The 19887-nt window shown below is 47.7% G+C and overlaps 8 protein-coding genes across 8 annotated transcripts; 3 read left to right on the top strand and 5 right to left on the bottom strand.

Annotated features, from left to right (window-relative positions):
• Nucleotides 1-841: 841 nt before the first annotated feature.
• Nucleotides 842-1240, top strand: UA08_08089 (hypothetical protein; the record flags this gene model as incomplete). The annotated part of the gene is made up of 2 exons (XM_020263293.1): nt 842-937; nt 1010-1240. 2 exons carry the CDS (start codon nt 842-844, stop codon nt 1238-1240), a joined length of 327 nt encoding a protein of 108 aa, XP_020116658.1.
• A 954-nt stretch (nt 1241-2194) lies between these two features.
• Nucleotides 2195-3481, bottom strand: UA08_08088 (hypothetical protein; the record flags this gene model as incomplete). Its single annotated transcript, XM_020263292.1, has 1 exon — nt 2195-3481. One exon carries the CDS (start codon nt 3479-3481, stop codon nt 2195-2197), a length of 1287 nt encoding a protein of 428 aa, XP_020116680.1.
• A 322-nt stretch (nt 3482-3803) lies between these two features.
• UA08_08087 (hypothetical protein) lies at nt 3804-8895 on the top strand (the record flags this gene model as incomplete). The annotated part of the gene is made up of 9 exons (XM_020263291.1): nt 3804-3822; nt 4368-5207; nt 5425-5546; nt 5589-5645; nt 6019-6152; nt 6336-7195; nt 7349-7370; nt 7448-8268; nt 8324-8895. The coding sequence occupies 9 exons, from the start codon at nt 3804-3806 to the stop codon at nt 8893-8895; spliced, it is 3447 nt and encodes a 1148-aa protein (XP_020116679.1).
• A 1240-nt stretch (nt 8896-10135) lies between these two features.
• UA08_08086 (hypothetical protein) lies at nt 10136-11005 on the bottom strand (the record flags this gene model as incomplete). The annotated part of the gene is made up of 1 exon (XM_020263290.1): nt 10136-11005. One exon carries the CDS (start codon nt 11003-11005, stop codon nt 10136-10138), a length of 870 nt encoding a protein of 289 aa, XP_020116686.1.
• A 753-nt stretch (nt 11006-11758) lies between these two features.
• Nucleotides 11759-12499, bottom strand: UA08_08085 (hypothetical protein; the record flags this gene model as incomplete). The annotated part of the gene is made up of 1 exon (XM_020263289.1): nt 11759-12499. One exon carries the CDS (start codon nt 12497-12499, stop codon nt 11759-11761), a length of 741 nt encoding a protein of 246 aa, XP_020116685.1.
• Nucleotides 12500-14358: 1859 nt separating this feature from the next.
• Nucleotides 14359-15742, top strand: UA08_08084 (hypothetical protein; the record flags this gene model as incomplete). The annotated part of the gene is made up of 4 exons (XM_020263287.1): nt 14359-14494; nt 14651-15060; nt 15120-15412; nt 15481-15742. The coding sequence occupies 4 exons, from the start codon at nt 14359-14361 to the stop codon at nt 15740-15742; spliced, it is 1101 nt and encodes a 366-aa protein (XP_020116688.1).
• A 199-nt stretch (nt 15743-15941) lies between these two features.
• UA08_08083 (hypothetical protein) lies at nt 15942-16823 on the bottom strand (the record flags this gene model as incomplete). Its single annotated transcript, XM_020263286.1, has 1 exon — nt 15942-16823. One exon carries the CDS (start codon nt 16821-16823, stop codon nt 15942-15944), a length of 882 nt encoding a protein of 293 aa, XP_020116687.1.
• A 925-nt stretch (nt 16824-17748) lies between these two features.
• On the bottom strand, nt 17749-19701 carry UA08_08082 (hypothetical protein; the record flags this gene model as incomplete). The annotated part of the gene is made up of 1 exon (XM_020263285.1): nt 17749-19701. One exon carries the CDS (start codon nt 19699-19701, stop codon nt 17749-17751), a length of 1953 nt encoding a protein of 650 aa, XP_020116682.1.
• Between the last annotated feature and the right edge of the window lie 186 nt (nt 19702-19887).

Below are 19887 nucleotides of genomic sequence, written 5' to 3'. Positions count from 1 at the left end.
TTTACCACTTGACACAGACGTAAATTTTCCGCCAGAATAAACAAACCATGCTAGAAATGTGGACGTAGATTGTGGAGAGCTCAGCCTTGCTTGGAAAAAGCCACGCCGTTTCAGGCGCATAGCTACGTACCTGAGATGGATTTATCATCATTTGATAATACAAGTTTGGTTACATTCTGTGAACTATGTACTCTATGGAGTAACGCGGTTGCTAGTGTAGCGTCCTCATTAACCAATCAGCCAACCTCGCAACTGTTGGTGGACGCCCTGAGGGGCCGATGTGCATACCGTATGCTACCATAGCTACACCTAGATCTGAATAGCTTGAACTCCACAAGTGAGAACCTAAATACCTAATGCAAGAAAAGGTATACCACTAGCTGATAGTCTTGGATATCCAATGCCAATTGCTGATCGCCTACGCAAAATAGATTAGTGCTGTCCGAGAGACATAAGACCAGCTAGGGTTACTTGCCAGTTTATCAGATCCTTGCTTACCTAAGTAACTCCTGATAAAGTGTTGCAAACTCGCGCTTTTCGGAACCAAGACCAATTTGCAACATACGACGTACGGTGGTTCCAAGAGCTTGCAAGTTTTGGGGGCTAGATGCTTGTTCGCGGTCTGTTAGTTCCAAATTGCAGTGAAACTCATCTTAACGCAACATTTATAAGCTTAAAGTTCTTCTTCGAGGTATAAAACAACCATTTCCGACTGAAATTTACTTCCCTGAATAAACTCAAAGTCTATTCTTGAGACGAACCGGTATGTAAAACATGAGGTTTCTCTTTCGGAGATCTTAAAATCCATTCATTGACAGGACAGAAAAACAACATCCCTAAAATGAAGAACGTTTTCTTGGCTGCTTTTGTCTCCCTACTCTCCTTCTCTGCTGCGGACGATGGATTCAGCAAATGGGAGCTCTACTGTGGCGATTCCGTAAGTTGTCAATCTCTGCTGACTGTCTCTACGCAGGAGGCATTGGTTTTTGTTAATCAAATACATGCATAGTGTGACAGCACCACTCTTGTCCTCACCGGCGATTTAGAAACCAACGTTGCCGATACCTGCACCAGCCTCGGCGCTACCTATGAGTATTGCCACTTTGAGCAGGTCCAAGAATACGGCTCCTATGCTGTCAACCTTGACAGCGCAGACTCCTGCCAAGGTACCGTTATTTACCCGGGTGATTGCACGGCTTCTGGAAGCTGGAGCAATTACGAGATTTACTATTATTTCTAAGTCATGAATTGGTTTGACCCGAGGACAACTTCTGCGGCATGACTTATCCATGCTTGCTTCGTGTATCCAAAGGTTGTTATTGTATGGATTTTTCGAACAGAACCAAGTCATGCGGGCATTATGGAATGTACAAAAACGGGAAAAGGTTCTGTATGCCTTATCTGTATGGTGATTAGTTATTATTATTATTGAAATTTACCCCTATTTCAAGCAGAGTTACACCCCAAAACTGCCTCCGATGCCATAATCATTCGACACGCACCAGGGCATACGAATTCTATGCCAAGTCTTTACACGGTCTTCAGCAAATGCTTATCCCAAAACCATTTCATCCTCTCTAACATATCAATATAACGAAGCCTTTCAAAAGGCGGAAACATTCCGTGTCCCTCTCTCGGATAGACAACCAACTCACTCTCTACCCCTCTCTCTAAACAGCCTTGATAAAAAGCTCTCGCGTTACTAAGAGGAACACTTTCATCACGCTCGCCATGTAAAATTAGGATTGGCGTCTTGATGTCCTGCATGTGCCATATCGGGCTTCCCATTCTATTCGTGATGTTACTCTGATCAACAGCCCAAGGCGCATGCCCAGCAACTTCGGCGTCGAATAAACGATCATCAATGGAAGTCATCATCAAGAGATCCCAGTCAGTGATGCCAGCTCCGGCAATGGCGGCTTGGAAATGAAAGGTGGAGTCTCGAGTTACTGCTAGGTGCGTAATATAACCCCCGTAAGACCATCCGGAAATGCCAACCCTCTCTGGGTCAATAATTCCAGACGCCACACCGGCCTTCACCAAATCAATTGTATCAGAATACTCATAGGTACCACCGGCTCCTCGGATACTGGCAGCGTATGCACTGCCATGTGAGCTTCCCCCGCGGTAGTTCACGCACAAGACTGCATATCCTGCAGAGGCAAACCAAGCAGACCAGTTGAAAAATGGTAGATCAAAACCACAAGAAGTTCTCTGATACGGCCCACCATGAGCGACGACGACGGTTGGCCATGGCTTGGGTGCGTTTGTAATTCTTCGGAGTTACAAGGACGCCGTCGAGTTCCGTGCCGTCTTGTGCTTTGGCATAGAAGGGCTCGGCAGTTGCAATTTCCAACTTTGCAATGTCTTCGCCGTGGTTAGAGAGCTGGACAGTCTCGCCATTAACAATTGAATAGAGTTCGTTAGGGGAACTCCCGCTACTTTTAACCACAGTTAGAACCACATTTCCATCTTTGAACACGGCATCGAAGCCCCTGATTTCACGCAGTTCGTCGTGCAGCAAAGTTCCCTCCGGTAAGGCGTGGAGCTGATCTGCAAGACCATGCTGCACTTCGGCCACTATGGTGCTATCGGATGCCTGTTGTAAACCAGGGGGCAGGGCCCAAGTAGAAGCGCAGTTGTTCTCACCAAAAGCATGTCGGCTCCATTCCTTGGTATCAAGTGACAAATTGTACACTGTCTTCGATGATAATATGGTCTTCGAGTCATATATTCCCCTCCACCACAGACCAGACGAGATCCAGCAAAGATCGTTGATTTGACCTGGAAAGTGCGATAAGTTGACCACGCTTCGGTCTTCCAGCGGCACTACTGCCAGCGAGGTACCATTGGTCTCGGCCGATGCACTTTCAGGTGTTTTTGCCGTCGCATAAGCTAGACTTTTTGAATCTGGACTGAACGCGAAGTCGTAGACATGAAAGTTCGAAGATACCACAGTATTAACTTTCTTGGTAGCAACCTCGATAGTACGAAGTCGCGCGTACTCCCAGTCTTGGCCGTAAACAATAGGGTCGTCTTTCCTTTCATATCTGGCTCTTTGCTCCTCCGAAGTTTCGTCCGCACTCAGGTACGCGATATACTTCCCGTCTCTACTCCAAGCAAACTTGTAGACACTCTTCCCTTGACCTGTTGGTGTCAGAGGAATCACGTCACCACTGCCAAGGTCCAAGAGCCAGACGCCAGTAACGCCCTCGCTTGCTCGGTTTGAAAGAAACGCAATTGAGCTTCCGTCTGGACTAAACTGCGGCCAGGAGTCATTACTTTCTCCAGGCGTCAGTTGCCGTGCTGAATGGCGATTGCCGATCTTCACGATCCAAAGCGACGATACCCAATTACCCTTGGGTCGATTCCAGTCCGAACGCAGAGTGTACACTGCATGCTTTGCAGACGGTGACAGCCTGACCTCATGGGGGGGTTCAAGGTCTGCTAGCATATCAGCTGTAAGTGAAGATCCCTCCATTGTTGAAGAAGGCCCATATGCCAACAACTTCCTAACAACAAAGAGAGCAATTTAACTGCGTAAGCGCTATCGAAAATTCTGAGGCTTCCAACGCACAAGTTGTTTATAGAAAAATCGTAGCTTTTGCCAATATTCAATGGTACGACCAGGAATATTTAGGCAGCTACACGTGCTTGTTAACCAAGTTATGTATCAAGGTCCACAATTATCATTTATCGATGACCGCAAGTGGCAATATCTTGAACCACCACGTATCCATCTTGCTTATATCTAACCAATTAGATAGATAATTTTCTTTTGCAAAACCAACATTTGGCACAAAATGACATTTTGCGGAGATGGTATGTTTTGCACTCAGCTGAATACTCTACAATCAAAAAAAAAGAACTGGATCTATTCACAGAATATCAGCTTGTGATAGCTAGCGGATGATATATACCTCCGCTGACCAGCCAATCAGAGACGCAGTTGCCAGAAACGAGCCAATCAGGAGTGAAGATTTCACATTACATCTTAGATTGTTTGGAAACAGAGAAGAGCATTAAAATACGAAATCTTAACAACTTGGGAGACCTCTCTGATAGCAGGCTATCTGCCTCTTCCTCCTCCCAGCACCGCCAATTGGTGGCTTGAAATCTTGATTATCCTCGCGCTTAGTCTGCGACTAGAACTTTCCGTCATGTTTGTGGTCACCTTTCTCTTGTTGTGTACCGGGTTTACTTGCTCAGCATACCCCTGTCCTTGGGCTGGGCGTCAGTGAAAGAAGCAGTTCGATACTCACGATTTTCACCCTGGTAGAGCACTCCGTCCGAGAGGGTTGTCATAACCGCCCTGTTACCTAGATACGCTCATCTGCGCATGCGTAGAACGCTGCTAATATATCTAGACCGAGCAATGAACACGCTGGATGGGCTGCCTGTGGAGTTGAAGATGTCTGTCCTAGAGCAAATACCCGACATCTCATCCATTCGTTCCCTTGCTCTAGCTTCCTCCAGATACTACACAGTCTGCTCACAACACATGTTCAATCTGCTGCTTCGCCAATACAATGGCGAAGTAGAAATATCCGAAGCACTCGTCGCCCTTCACTCTGAAGGCGTCATCGCTGAAGACCCCAGGAACAGAGACAAAATCATAGAATTACTAGATTGCCGACGCCGCGGAACACGCGAAGGCAAGAAATACAAACATGACTCCTTCAGCATCGACGAAATCATCAAGTTGTTCAAATTACACAAAGCTGCGATCTACCTCATGGATGATTTCTCTACTAGAATCGAAGAGCCGCCTTGGTGGAAACCGGCAGGGCACCCAACGTGGAAGTCACTGGACCTCAAATTCTCGCATACGGAGCGCGCTCGGTTTTTTCGCGCTTTCTACCGTCTGCAGACTTGGCACTGTATCTTTGGTGAGCCGGAATGTTTCTCTTTCTCTCTAGCCTTGCGCATAGAGACGCCCTATAGACCGTCTTACAACGAATGGGAGGACATGACTTTTTCGCACGAGGAGGCATGGCGCTTAATTTGCGGAAGCATACCGCCTTGGGATGTCGAAGAAATGTTATGCCTGTTTCAATATATGAAGCAAAGATACATTCGGATCTACCGAGAAATTCTCGCTGTGCTACTTCATCTAGATAGGGATTCTGCATCGTCGTCACCGCTAGAATCCTCCTATCTTGCTTCGTCACTGGGAGCGGCATTTGAGAATACATGCAAGCGGCGAGGTGCGTTTATTGATACTCCGTTGGCCTTTCCTTTTATCCAAAAAGACGGTAAAGGGAAGAATGGAAGAAGAATAAGGAAATTATTGCTAACAATCCTAGTCGACGCACGGCCTATCCTCGCCTTCTTCCGCAATTAAATGCTGGACCTCGGCCCATACTTCCTGTACAAGTTACAAGTTCTTGAGCGAGTCCCATGACTACAGGCAAAATTCCATAGCAAACAATCTGCGCGAGGTCCTCGCTGCAAGGCTTCACGAAGTCAGCGGGCTTAAAATGGAAGCCAAACTTCCGCTCCTCTCGCCGGCAGACAGATACGAGCGCGACGACATTGCAGAAGTGGTCACTTCTTGGCCTATTTTAGAACAACCAAACCAAGCATAGTTACAGCGCTGGGGAGAAGGCAAGCCTCTTCATCGTGACCTATGGCGGCAAAACGCTGTAGGTAAGTTCGATGCGTATACCTCTCTGAGTGGCATTATTGGAATTGGGCGTACGTGCTATGGGATGATGCGCATTCAGTTGACTGAAAGGTGCCTGTATAAGCAGCGACGGTGTAAGCCTTTCCTCCTGTTTTTGTTCCTTAGAATATAATTGCGCTCTGTCTGCAATTTTATAGTGTTCAGGCATCGGCGGCTTGACACGGCTATTAACGCAACCAATCACTTATCCAATCTTACATTTGGATCTTCAACATTTCTAGTGCTGCAAGCCTTACGCAGGTGCAACAGCCTAGATGCTCTCTGCCTTTTTATTTTCTCGCGGAGATGTGATGCATTGTAGCAAAACCTGAAATTCTATTCATATGGATCAGTTACCTCATGTATTCCGAGCCTTGCTAGTATCTGTTCCGCCCTCCGCCAGCATCAAATGGCCAATCCCAACACAATACGAACATGCGACGCTCTCCGAAGTTATCTTCTACGCCTCCTTGATACTGTCTCGCGTGTATGTGTACCAGTGCGAATCATGGTACGGCTTTACCTACGGTCTAATCGTCGGCTTTATCTTCGGCTTTAGAGCGGAGATCGTATACAGCTTTATCTTTTGATAGCACAATCGAGTATAAAGTCAGTTATTCGTCGCCTGCTTGGGCTATTCTTGTAAATGTACTCCTCACATAATTAATAGTATTTTACACATTCTTTTCACATATCAAATGAGCAAAATCCTTACCGTTTTCGGCGCCACGGGCAACCAGGGCGGCTCAATCGCCAACTATGTGATCGCAGACCCCGTGCTCAGTAAGGAGTATTCTGTACGTGCCGTGACACGAAACACGGAGCAGCTCGCTGCAAAGGCCCTCTCAGCAAAAGGTATCGAAGTCGTCGAGGGCGACTTGGATGACGTTGCATCTATCCAAACCGCCCTTAGAGATGCCCACACCGTCTTCGCCACTACAGCAACAATATATGATGGCAGGACTAAAGAGCGCGAAGTCCGTCAAGGGCGATCTGTGGCTGATGCCGCCGTCGCTGCCGGCGTCAAGTACCTGATTTGGAGCACCCTGTCCGCACCTACGATAGAATCCAAAGGGAAATATGCACGCGTGGATTCCTTTGATTGCAAATATGAAGTCGAGCAATATATCCGTAGCCTTCCAATAAAAAGTGCATTCTTCGCGCCAGCATCGTTTATGCAGAACTTCTCAACCAATATGGCTCCTCATCATATGAGCGATGGCACCTTTGCCGTCGCCAACATCCTCCGTCCGGAATCAAAGCTACCGCTCATCGATACCGAGAATGACACTGGCAAGTATGTTGGTGCAATTCTGGCTGAACCTGAGAAATTTAAGGGCCAGATTCTTTCTGCCGCCACCAATTTCTACTCTATGGAAGAGATTGTGCAGACCATGAGTCGTGTCAGCGGCAAGATGGTCAAGTACAACCAGATACCTGTCGAGGTATTCGAGGGATTTCTGCCTCCGGAAGCAGCGGACTGTCTGATTGAAATGTTGCTGTATATTGAAGAGTTTGGGTACTATGGCAGTGAGTCAAAGGAGAAGGTGGCCTGGACTGTCGAGAATGCCCGTGGAAAACTCACCACGCTGGGAGAGTATCTCACGAAGAACCCTCCTCCTGGGCTGGCATGAAATGACTGAGGCGTTTTGGCTGTGTTGATGTATTCAATATATGTAGCAGATATTAGAAATCAGACTAAAGCGTATGTCTGCTGGCGACTGTAGTAATTTTTAAGATAAGATACCTGTGTAAATAGTGTAGGTACTGTGGATGACAAAGAGAAAGGGAAAGGCTGATTGTTATTCCGTTAGCCCAACTTGCCGAATCGGGCCACGACAGGACCTCATGGAATCCAGCAACCAAACGAGCCATATTCACTCCCGCCAGCTTTCGTCTGTATGCAAATATTCTGATCTTGTGTACCACCCTGGTGTTTATCAAGATGGTTTCAGCTTTGAAGCTCGTGTCTCCACATGCCAAAGACATCGATATCCCAACGTCATCCTGGCCTGCAAATCTGACCGTCAACCACCCCGCAGCCACGAGCATCGTATACCCAGATGTCAACACTGAGCATGGCCGATTCGAAATTACACACATGGTAGCACTTCATTCTTCGAACCAAATTGTCCCCAAGTGGGACGGCGTTGCCGAAAAGACGATATTTAAGCTTCAGAAGATGGATCTCGATTGGGGGGCAGTCGAATGTTTCGAGTGTAAAGGAAGGCGAGGAAAAGTGCCCAGCACAGAGACTACTTTGTTTATTACTGTATACGACATGCCACCGATAACAATGCCGCTTGTTACATTTCTAGTCGAGATCTACGATATTGCACGATGTCGTGTAGAGATGCGAGCTGCGGACGTAGGTCGCTATGCGGGAACAGTGACCAGGAAATATAAGGAGCAAGCTTACTTGTCACCTGGGAGTAGGATATCCTTTGGTGAAGGGTTGAAAACTCCCGTCGAAGGTACAATTGGAGGCATTGTGGAGCTTTATGATGATTCCGGCGTTCACAGAGATACATGTGCATTGACCTGCCATTCGTATCTGCCTTCTCACAATGTTACTCCAGATACAAACATGAATATTGGCCCCGGTATGTTAAAGTTGAAGATTATATTGGAAATTCATGAGTTGAACCTGGTTTGTAGGACCGCAACAACATCCCCTTCAAAATTATGGAATCATTCGATGTGCGTATCCAAGTGAGATAGTATGGCAGGATTGGTTTGAGCAAGTCAGCGACGACCTGAGATGCGTCAACAGACAAATTAAGGAGATCGAAGAAGAGATGAATACCCGCGAAGAACATGCAGATAAGATGCTCGATTCTCTCAGGACTCACCTAGCGGATTTAAAGTCACAGAACGAGCAACTCGACCAAACACTAGAGCGTATAACATCAGCTGATTGCAGTATCGGTACGGTTTGTGCATTCTCAGGAAACCGTGTCATACAAAACCATCATCTTGACTGGGCGCTTATTGCATTGGATGAGGATACACAAGCTTGTTTAAAGGATGCTAATACGATACCAAATGTCGTGCCATGGGCCTTTGGAAAGATTCGGTCACCTGACCGGCTTGACTATCTCAGACCCGGGTTGACGGTCTTCAAGGCTCAATACCCCGATTTCACTGGCGGGACCGTGAATGCAACGAAGAGCTACGTACGCTTTCGAGCAGGGGGTGAGGGTGATCAAACAATAGAAACAACTGAATGAGCCGTCGTTCCGCAGCTTGGATACAAGAACTTTGGTGAATCAGGTGATTGCGGTGCGTGGCTTGTGAGTCGTATTACTAACGCTCTTGTTGGTGTGATATATGCAATCAATCCTGCGACTGGAGTGTCTTACGTTGCTCCAATCGGAGAAATGTTCGATGATATTTCCAAAGATACCGGGCATTCCATTCGATTGCCTGGATCATCCTCTGCTTAGGAGAATATGCTTCATTTAGCCTGAGTCTTGAGAACCTTTGAAACATTCATGTCAGCTAGATTCTCCGAATTCTTTAAGTGGAAAGCCCGTAGGAAGTAGAGAGCAGGCTTCGCAACTTCAAAGTTTGGAGAAGTTCTTTGCGAAGTCCCGTCCACAGCTCTCCATCCCGAACGATTGTCGAGCTGTCGAGAATTCAATAGGCAGAATGACCTATCCAGTTCAACCCATTTTTAACAGTCCGTTCCTCCAAGCATTTAGCCCATCCGCCGGCATCCCTAACGCGATGGTATTCGCAGTCATATCAGAGCATGAATCGGGTTGTGGTCCTTTGGGCCTACAAAAGATGCTCGAGCATAAGTCTCATGAAAAAGACTGAAGCGATTACACCATCATTATGACTATGGGTAGAGTTTTAGGCGTTTAACATTTTCATTAACAAGTTCTGTACGCTCAGCGGGGGGAGAAACGACACCTATATGCATTAGTTTTATCATTTAACATATCTCGTTAGACAGTCACTCACCTGACTCTTTAAGGATCCGCACCGGTAGGACATTCGCGGCGGTCACTGTGACTATAGGTTCTTCTGTGGCTACGGGGCGGCAAATGAGACGCAGTATATATATTAACAGAAGGAGTAGCTTGTCACAATCTTCGTGGCCGACCATAGAATGCTTAAATTTGTAGTTTTGGACTTCACTGGGAGAAACTGTGACGCAGGTGTCCTGCGAGCAGGATCAGTATTTCTTCTGACTCGCCGACTTGGTCATCCGGGGCAAAGGGACAAGCAACAGCAGAAGGACAGTCCAAACAAGTCAATTCAAGACTACATACATAGCCTATCCAGGTAACTCGCCATATCACTGTTTCATGTTTTGCCCCTATGCGAGTTTGAAGTCGACAGAACGCAGTGCCTCTGCATCGAAACAAACACATCATTTCCTTGACTGCATCAAATCCATCTTTCATACAATGTTTTCTTTTATTCTCTTCATTTGCCCTCCTCTCGACAAACAACAGCTGATCAAATCAGTAAGAGAGGGTCCATTACTCCAAAGGTTTCGATGTGGTCAGCCGCAATGCTGAGCAAACGAAGGTTGATTCTCTCCCTGTCCTCCGCGGTGTATGGCCTATCGATGACTTCCTGTGTTTCAGCGGTTATGATGTTGGGATTGATTTGTCTCGCCTTCATGGCAGATAGATTCTCAAGATAGCCGTCGGGTACAGTCATAGAATCAGTTTGTCGATCATTATGGTGAACAATCGGAGGAAGGGTGACACTGGCGTCATGGGTCTGGTTGTTTATTGGGCGCATGGCCATGGCAGCAGGACTCGGACGAAGCAGAGTCAACGGACGCAGAATAGGACGAGTGACAGATGCTGGACGAGGAGGAGGAACAAAGATAAGATGAGGAACAGGACGGACACGAGGCAAATACCTCTCTTGGTTCATCCCACGATAGGAAGAAGGACAGGGGAGATCCAGCTCTGCCACACAATTATTGTTGCAAGACTTCAAGCAGGGCTTCTCGAATTCACCCACAGGATATTGTAAGATGCGTAGAATGGTGCAGGGTTTCATCTTGTTGAATGTGCAACAATCTGACTTCTGATACCAGCGACAGTTGCTGCAGGCTTTGTGTTTGTAGCGTCCATTGCGGTCCAGAGAGACAACACACTTCTGCATTGGGCCACTGTTCATTATGCATCTGATGCAGATTGCTTTGCTGGGGACTTCGACGCCAGTCAAGTAGGATATAAGCGCGCTGCGATGGTTTGGATCGCGTTCGTTGAAGTGCTGGGGGGTGTTGTTTTTCCAGGCAATGTCTCGACGGCGTTTGCCTTTGGCATCGACCTCAGCCAGTACTGACTCAAGGGTGTGTTTTACCACCATGATGACGTGCTATTGAAAAGTGATGTAAGCCTTGATGTGAGTCTAAGAGTCTAAGGAGATGACCCTACCTTGTCTCAAGATTGAAGATGACAGAAGATGGGTATAAAGAACAAGCAGTAGGGTGAAATTTCTTTGGGGGCACTTTACAGGGTGATGTTAGATATATCATGAAAAGTACGCTAGTGCTGAAAAGGCAATTGGCCTATTATGAAAATATCTCCCTGTAAAAATCAGTCACAGAAAGTAATAATAGCCTATAATGGAGATCTTCCTTTGAAATGCCTTTTCTTGTGGAATATTCCTGCAAATTGAGTCCTCTCTTGACTCAAACGTAGAATAAGTGCTGCATCTGAACAAAGAATGGGTGCAAGCGGATGTAATTTCTGTCATCAGAGCAATTATTCTAGTTGTCATGTCTCAAACACCAAGTCTCCTGGAAGAAGTCTTGAAAACAAGTATGGACTCCTCGTCATACGAACTGCATGCATTCATCGACACCTCTCTTCTAAGCTAAATACACGAAAGCCAAGTATCACCAGCTGCAAGCCATTAGCAAGAGCACTGATAGACAAGACCTTTGAAAACCGAATAACCACTACCAGCTCCTCATTCATTTCAAATCCGCACCACGTATCCAGCTGAATATGCTAGATATAACCATCCTTCAAGCTTTCCGCATGCAAACCACGTTCCCCCCCAAGCTCACATATTCAATCGTCGGCGAGTGACGTTCAGAACGAAGCGTGTTTCCACTCAGTTCTGCGCTCCATAGTTGACGTTGACGGCAGGGTAACCATGGAATCCGCCCGGTCCCCTCTTCCTTGGCCTTTCTGGGAGCGAAATCACGTTACGTCCAACGCTCTGTGCCTTTCTCTTACGCTGACGGGGGCCGCTGATGTGTCGGCTAGTAGCGTTGCCGGCTTGAGTTTGGGTGACAGGTGGCATCGGGGGTGGCATCAGGGAAGCCATAGGAGTAGCCATCTGAGGAGCCATCTGAGGAGCTGCCGGGAGAGCCATCGGGGGAGCCGCTGCGAGAACGGGTAGGGCATTGTTGTTGCGTATATGAATTCCGCCGCATTGAGCCTTGCAGACTTCCTCAAATTCCCCAAGATCAAGCCCGGCGTTGAATAACTCTTGACAGGGGAGGTTGTGGCGAGTGCCGCAAACGTCGGTGCGATGGAGCCAGTAGCAATTGGCACAAACACCGTTGGCGATGTAGCCCTGGTCGTTGAAGGCCACGACGCACTCCTTAAAGGGGCCACTTCCGTGGACACATCTCATACAGGGAGACTGTCTAACGACTACCCCATGGGTATAGATCATAACGGCCTTTCGCTGCATGGAGTTGGTAATGTCCAGAGCAGATCCACGCCATTCGATATTGCGGCGGACAATAGTCAAGTTCCCCTTGCACGCATGGAGGTCGACGCTAGAAACAGGGGTTATATCACCGTCTCCTGTGTTCCGATAGGCCGCGGTTCTACCACCAGGCATCTTGAAGGGCTTTCTGTTGTTTTGTAGTGTCAGTAAGGGTCTTTGTGAGGACATGAACACATCCTTTCACAGTTTTCTGCGATGAATGCTCTTTATAACCTTCCATTCAGCAACAAACAATGCCAGAACTTACTCTGCAAGGACTGCCTTTGTATGTGTGATATGAAGCTGTAGATAAAGAATCTGAATTTGCGATGTGCTATGAAAAAACTGAAGCAAAGACTGGAGGAACCCTGAAGAGAAAGCCCAAGCAGGAAAGGAAAGAGAGAAGGATGAGAAAGAATTTTCTGAATTTATGTGTGCAGAAGAGGGGGGCTGCGTTACAGCACATGCGTAACGCAACTATTCTCAACACCCCAACAAAGACAATGGCTGGGCAACAGAAATCCTCTTCGTGACACGGAAGGCATTGGCTATTAGCAGTATCACTACTCTGCAGCGTAACGCTATATTCAAGGCGGCTTCAGATATCTCTCGGCACAGGGGGAGGGTGGCAAAAGGCAGGCAGCTGCACTCACACAATTGGCTCTTGAGACTAGACGAAAGAACCAAGGTCAGCTGCTTATTCAACTTCCTTTGATTGTTTCATATTCAATGTGAGTCATGGTGAGGGAATTTGATCTTGTTACCAAGAGGTCTGGCCGGGACCTGCAGCTAGCTCTGTCGATTTTGATATTCACATTCTATCTCTATTGACTGGGCCTTTAGATGCTGTAGAACATGACATAATATATACAACTTTCAATAGTCATACTATTGCTGTCTTGAGCAGAAAAGTTCCTCAAATCTGTCCCTCGTATAATCCATATCTTTATCCTTGATGTGTTCCTCGGTAGGTAGGCAGTACTCTGTGCACTGGTACACCAGCAAACAACATAGAAATGGGATGGATTTACTTTAGACTATAACAATTCCTTGTCCTTTCCATAACCAACCTTCTGTAAAGTAGAGCTAAAAGTGCAGTCGTGCCTGCAGCCTCCACTATCCTCTTCAGTACGACATTTTCGTATTTTGGTGCCTTCCTCTCTTGTCACTCGTTTCTTCTCTTCTTTGCCTTTCGTTTCTTCAACATTACGAGAACTGGGCCATGTTTAGAAGTGTCGATATCTTACCTATGTACATGCCAAACATTCTGATATCACATCATGGAATGAAGTACTCCCACGACTCTTTTAAGGTCCTGTTGTAAGTCTGAAGGTAGGATCAACACTTCACTCAAGAACTAACAAAATCTGTACGCCAAAATCTGGCACAGCAAGATCTACGAAGATATAAGCAAGCAAGACTCCGATTAAAATGTTTTATCTGAAGATTAAGTAGCGTCTTTCATAGTCCTTAGTCTATATCGATTATTCGAGTACACCGGCAATTGTCATTCGAATCCATACTAGCCCTTATAATTCTAACCCATAGTGAGAAATTACTATGCAACGAGTGCTCGAACTTGAACAAATGTATGAGGCTCGTTGTGCCGGTTTTGGTTAGGGCTAGGGCTACGCGATAGGGTTTGTGGAGTCATACGTCAACGACTTGTCCATCCGCAAACAGAACAGTCCATAGCCGCCAACTGCATGTTCTAGACTACATGTAGCTAATGATTCCTTGATGTATGATAAGAAATAATAGCATGCAGCTACATATACCCAGCATGCATGACGCTCCACCACGAGTAACCACCGCTAGGCTCAAAAACAACTAGCATCAGGAAATACCACGACGAGGGCCGAAGATAAATCCCGAGTGGTTTTGCTCTCACTTAGTTAGAAGTCACTAGTGCTACTTGGTTTACCATATAGCTACATTGCCTCCCGAATGAGTGACATCTTTCAAAAAGCTACGGTGTCCAAAATTCGTACCACATGGCGCTCATATTTCTTGCCCTGGCCGTTGGGGTCGGGCGTGCAATGGCGCTGGCAATCCGTGAACCAATTCTTCGGTTTACCGACAATGGGACATTCCAGATTGCGGTGTTCTCGGATCTGCATTATGGTGAAGGTAGAGCAGGCCCTCATTGATCGCTATTCTTTTGCTAGAATATAATTATTCATGAATCTCCCGTACGCTGATCCAGTCTACATAAACCAGCCGAAAATCTGGCCTGGGGTCCGCAGCAAGACATCAACTCAACACGTGTAATGAACTCGATTTTAGACATTGAACACCCCCAGCTCGTCGTCATCAACGGCGATCTTATCACTGGCGAAAATACCTACAAGCACAACTCCAGCGACTACGTCGACCGAATAGTGGCACCCCTCGTCAACCGCAGTCTGTTATGGGCATCGACATATGGCAACCACGACAGCGAATTCAACCTGTCGCGACAAGAGATTTTTGCACGCGAGAAAAGGTATCCCAACAGCCTGACGCAGAGCATGGTGCCTATGCATAGCTACAGCTCAGGCGTGTCGAATTACTACTTGCCCGTGTATTCCGCTAATAAGAGCGACATGACTCCGAAGGCCATACTCTGGTTTTTCGACAGTCGAGGCGGCAACGAGTTTCAAACGGTAGATGAGGACGGTAAAGTGGTTGCTATCAACAACTATGTTGATTCATCGGTAGGTTACTATCACCGTACTACCTTGCAAACGAAAGACAAATGGCTGAAAGTATACAGGTAGTCAATTGGTTCACCACGGCCCGCGACAAACTCAACGATCTGCACAACACAACCATTCCATCACTGGCATTTTTCCATATACCCGTCACCGCCATGCTAGCATTCCAACAAGGCCCCGGTGTAAACCCTCATAAAGAACCGGGCATCAACGACGACGATCCACTGGACGAGCAGGGTCCCTCGGACGGCTCATTCAACTACAAAGGCCAAGATAAGCCTTTTATGAAAGCCTTGGTCGAGACGAAGGGCCTGATGGCTACATTCAGCGGGCATGATCATGGAGATGACTGGTAAGCCGGCTCTATTGATTGTATACTGTTCTACTTTAAAGGCCTCCCTAAGTGCATACATATAACAGGTGCTTCAAATGGAACAAAACTCTTCCCGAGATGGATATCAAAGGTGACGGAGTAGTGCTTTGCTTTGATCGACACAGCGGGTATGGAGGGTATGGTACCTGGACTCGCGGATCGCGTCAGATTCTTTTAGATGAAAGGACACTGGGGTCGCAGACGGAGACATGGGTCAGGCTTGAGCAGGGGAATATCTCAGGTGCTGTTGTGCTGAATTCTACCTATGGAGAGGATTATTATCCCGTTGTTTTGGATACGCACACTTGAGCTATAGTCATTTAGTGGACAATAGAGTTTCATAGACATCCTTTAATTTCATATTCTTTCCTATACATGTGAGCAGGTCGTATATGTCTAAATTTCAGCATCATCTATGCAAAACGGTTCCATGAACCAGTGAAGACGCAACCATCTAGATACATGAAACAGTATTTAAACAACCCCCAAATTCCATACAGCATCAGACCTAGTTCCATGGGACTGCAGCCACCGCGGACGTAGCTACACCATGGCCATCGCCCGAAGCTCTGGATGGTTCCTCCGGAGCATTCACATACGAATTCGGACGATTATTTTCCTCATTCGACTTGGCCGCATTATACTTCTTAAAAGCCTCCTCGACCAACAAGCCAACCTCCTTTCGATTCCGACCAATAATCCCCACACTCAACAACGACTCCGTCTCCTCGATCCAGTCCTGAATCTTGCGATAACCAATCTCGTCTTTCTGAATCCGATCCGGCACACCTTGCCCACTAACCAGCGCTAGTACACCAGCTATCACGGTATTCAACGCCCCCAGAATAGTAATAATTACACCGTGATTATCGGCCAACGGGCCCAGGGCCGTCAGTGACGCGCCAATGATGATCTGCGCAAAGTGGCAGAAGAGAATAACACACCACATGGCGCGGAACTGCCTGGTTTTGGACCGGCGCGCATCGATCACGGCCTTGTACATGCCTACGGCCCTTTTGCGGCCTTCTTCCATGGTCACTGGGTCGGCGGCTGCGAGGTTGTAGTTGATCCCGATCGCGCGACGGAAAATGATCAGTCTCTCGTCGTCGTCGTCGCGCGGAGGCAGGCCTGCTGGGACAGGCCATGATGGGGTGTCTTGTCTTTTGTTTCCGCGTTGTTGTTGTTGTCCTTGGGGTTGTGGTGGATTTATGTACAACGGCGGGCCGATGGATGTGTTTGCTCGCTGCTGCACTGGTGTTTCAACAATTGAGTGACCGTTTTGTCCTTCATTTCTATTATCTGCTGTCTGGTCGGCCTTGGGAAGAAGAGGCGACGATTCTGTTGCATGTTCCTCATGGTCAGAGTCGAGAGGATGATCTTCAGTGTTCATGTTTCGAGAGCTGTTTTTTTCCGCAAAATGCCCGAGATTTCCGCATTAAATAAAACGAGGATTATATGTTTGCCAGACAACAAATTCAAAATTGTCAATAACGATGAGTTATAAATCTGGACCTCTAGCTCACGATAATCATCAGTAGAAAAAGACGGTGGCTGGACTGGCGATCCCAGCCGGAAAAGCCCTAGACTTCAGGCACATCATCAGACTACTGTAACTAGTTCGTTTTTGTCTTGTTCTGTACAACACTGGTTGTCTTTCGGAGCCTGTCAGAGTATCGGCTTATCTTTGCAAGCATGCGCAGCCATAGGGTTACATACATACATAGTCGCCGCTGGCGGTCGAATGATCCAAAGCCGAAGTCTGCTGATATGGTCACGGCATACATCGCATCTACCGCGCGACTTTCTATATTTTGCTTTGTCCCGCATATCGACCTGGATGATGTCTTTGATATGAGCAAAGAAACAAGTCGAACGATTCCCATGTCACATGCTGGAATCCTATCCCTCGTCCATATGCTATCGTCAGATGATATACAACGAGCTTGCAACAAGCCATCGTCTACCAGCAGCTTCCATGCCTTACCAAATTTCACTCTCTACGAGAAGCTGAGTCCATATAGTAGGTCACGGGCTTTTCCCCTAGAATTCATGTAGTGGACATGGTCAATGTTTAGAAAAATACGTTTACTGCCGACTCATTTGAGTCGCCCCCCATTGTACTCCGTGTAGGCTGCATCTTAGGCGAGATTTTGCAGTCCCCGCAGCACAACCACGTTTATACAACTCAAGTCCGGGTGAAATTAGTGGTATCTCATTTATTCTGTTTCATTCAAATCGTACATGGTGAATCCAACGATTCTGAACTGAAGACCAACAAACACTTAATCCAAGTGACAGATCAAGCTGGGCGTTCCTCACCCCAACAAGGATTCCGCCCCAAAATTACCGCCCATAACGCCAACATCCTGCAGCTGGGACGCGTCCTGGACTAGGAACTGCCCCAGATCAAATTCCCTTAAACTCGGCATATCAGCGATTAGATCTTCGAGCCATAGAAATTCGGCAGAATCAGCAGTCGTGGCCGCCGTCGTCGGCTGTTGCTGTTGCTGTTGCTGCTGCTGCTGAAAGGTGCTATTATTGTAGTGGCTATTGTTGTCGTTGCTACTACTAATCGGGTACGCAGAAGAAGTAGAGTGCGATGTCATGGCAGGTGCAGTCTGTTGTATGCCCAGAACATCACGAAGCGTTTTGGCATCCTCTTCCTTGCATCGCTGATGTAGGAGGATGAGCAGATATGCCGTGTTATATGCTTCCCGCATAACAGGGGTATCCCACATCATTGCAACTCTCTGAAGGCAACGCATCGCATCCCCCAACAACGAAAGCGAAGCGCGGTTATCAATCGAAAGCAAAAGACAAATCACCTGGAACGGAATATTGGAGGTGTGATGCCAGGGACTAATTGTGTCCACCAGCTGGTCAGCAGCGCGCACTCCTTTCATGGCTAATTCCAGGATACGATCCATCTGGAGATTTAGCATATTCGATTTTTGTGCCCGCAGTCGCCGGAAGATACATAACAAGAGATTGACCTGGCACAATACGACGCAGGGTTGGTCGCACTCTTCGGCTAGAACCTGAGCCATGTCTGCTTCCAGGTCCTCGACCGTGCGAGTCTTGTTGGGATCGAGTTCGTCCGTCAACGGTAAAAAACTCAAAATCTGTGACGTGTAATTTCCCGGCTTTGGTGCCACGGGTTTCGTGGATGCCCCTGGGATGGTGATTTTTGTTCTGCCGAGGTCAAAGGAAGCCCATATATGTAGGTGCAGAGACAGTCCCCACAGGCGGCGACGACTATCCACGTCGATATCTTCCGATGACCTGTCGAAAATGGTATTGGACGGCGACTCGAGATGTATGTTTGCCGCTTCCGCGACGTGCATCAACGAGCAACTCGCCAACCAGGTCGTGTGTGGCAATGAGGACATTCGAAGGTAAGCCACGAGCACCAACCAGCCGGTCACAGTATCCATCGACGGCGGCGTGGACCGTGAATGCCGCTCTAGCAACGCTCGCGCAGTTTCCACCAAGTCCGGCTCTACGATGGCGGGGAACTTCTGGGTAAAAAGGAATCCCATAGCTGCCACACCGCATAGCACAGGATCGTAAGTGGTAATCACTGTCGGGTTCCGCCATCGTTCCTCCAGACGCTGAAAGAAGACGACACGGTCAATAAATCCGTACACCTCCGCGGCTTTGTCAAAGTGGACAGATGCCAGATGTATCATCTCGTTTTTGGATAGAATACTGGTTATATTTTTTGGCGTCCCAGACGGGCAGCCGGCCAGTCGATCTCCAACATTCCACGCAAAGAGATGAAGCCGTGGCGCATTAGACGGATCAATTTTCAGGCCCAACCGTCTCACAAAAGCAGCGCCAGAGTTTGCCTCGAGGGACTGCAGGTGGGTGCTTGGATTGCTATTGCTATTATTATTACTATTATTCACAGTGGCCAGCGATGTCTCGGGCTGCTTCTGTCGGTGATGACCAAGGAAAGGGCCCTGCGGTGGCTGCTTGGGGTCATGCTTTTTGCCGCTCTCCGCGGTGGTAGCGACAGTGCCATCCGACTGAGGGGACGCATGGAGCTGCTCTGGCACACTCGACGACAGTCTTGGTTTGGCCCTTTTGGTCTCGGCATAAAAACAGTCGTATTCGTACTGGATGCACGTTTCACATGGCAGTCGGGCGTTGCATTTCCGCTTGCGCTCGCGACACGGCTCGCAGGCGATTTTGGCCCGGCGGCGCTTGCGCGGGGTAATTCCATTTGACTGCGCCTCGGGTGGGATTTGCGGCTGTTGGTTGTTCATGGTTTCAGCTGCTTGTTTTGTTTATTTACACGGTATTATTCTGTGCCATGCCCGTCTGCTTTAGTTAGCTGTGTTAATCCGTCATGGAAAGACGCGACGGACGGACGAAGTTTTGCCGGCAACAGCGGGAAACACGGCGGCGCCTTACCCAATCCGGCTCAAGGTGTATACAAGAGTACAGCCAGG

Source organism: Talaromyces atroroseus (assembly GCF_001907595.1).
Source record: "Talaromyces atroroseus strain IBT 11181 chromosome Unknown scaffold_13, whole genome shotgun sequence".
Taxonomy (NCBI): domain Eukaryota; kingdom Fungi; phylum Ascomycota; class Eurotiomycetes; order Eurotiales; family Trichocomaceae; genus Talaromyces; species Talaromyces atroroseus.
This window is presented reverse-complemented; position numbering and strand designations above follow the sequence as displayed.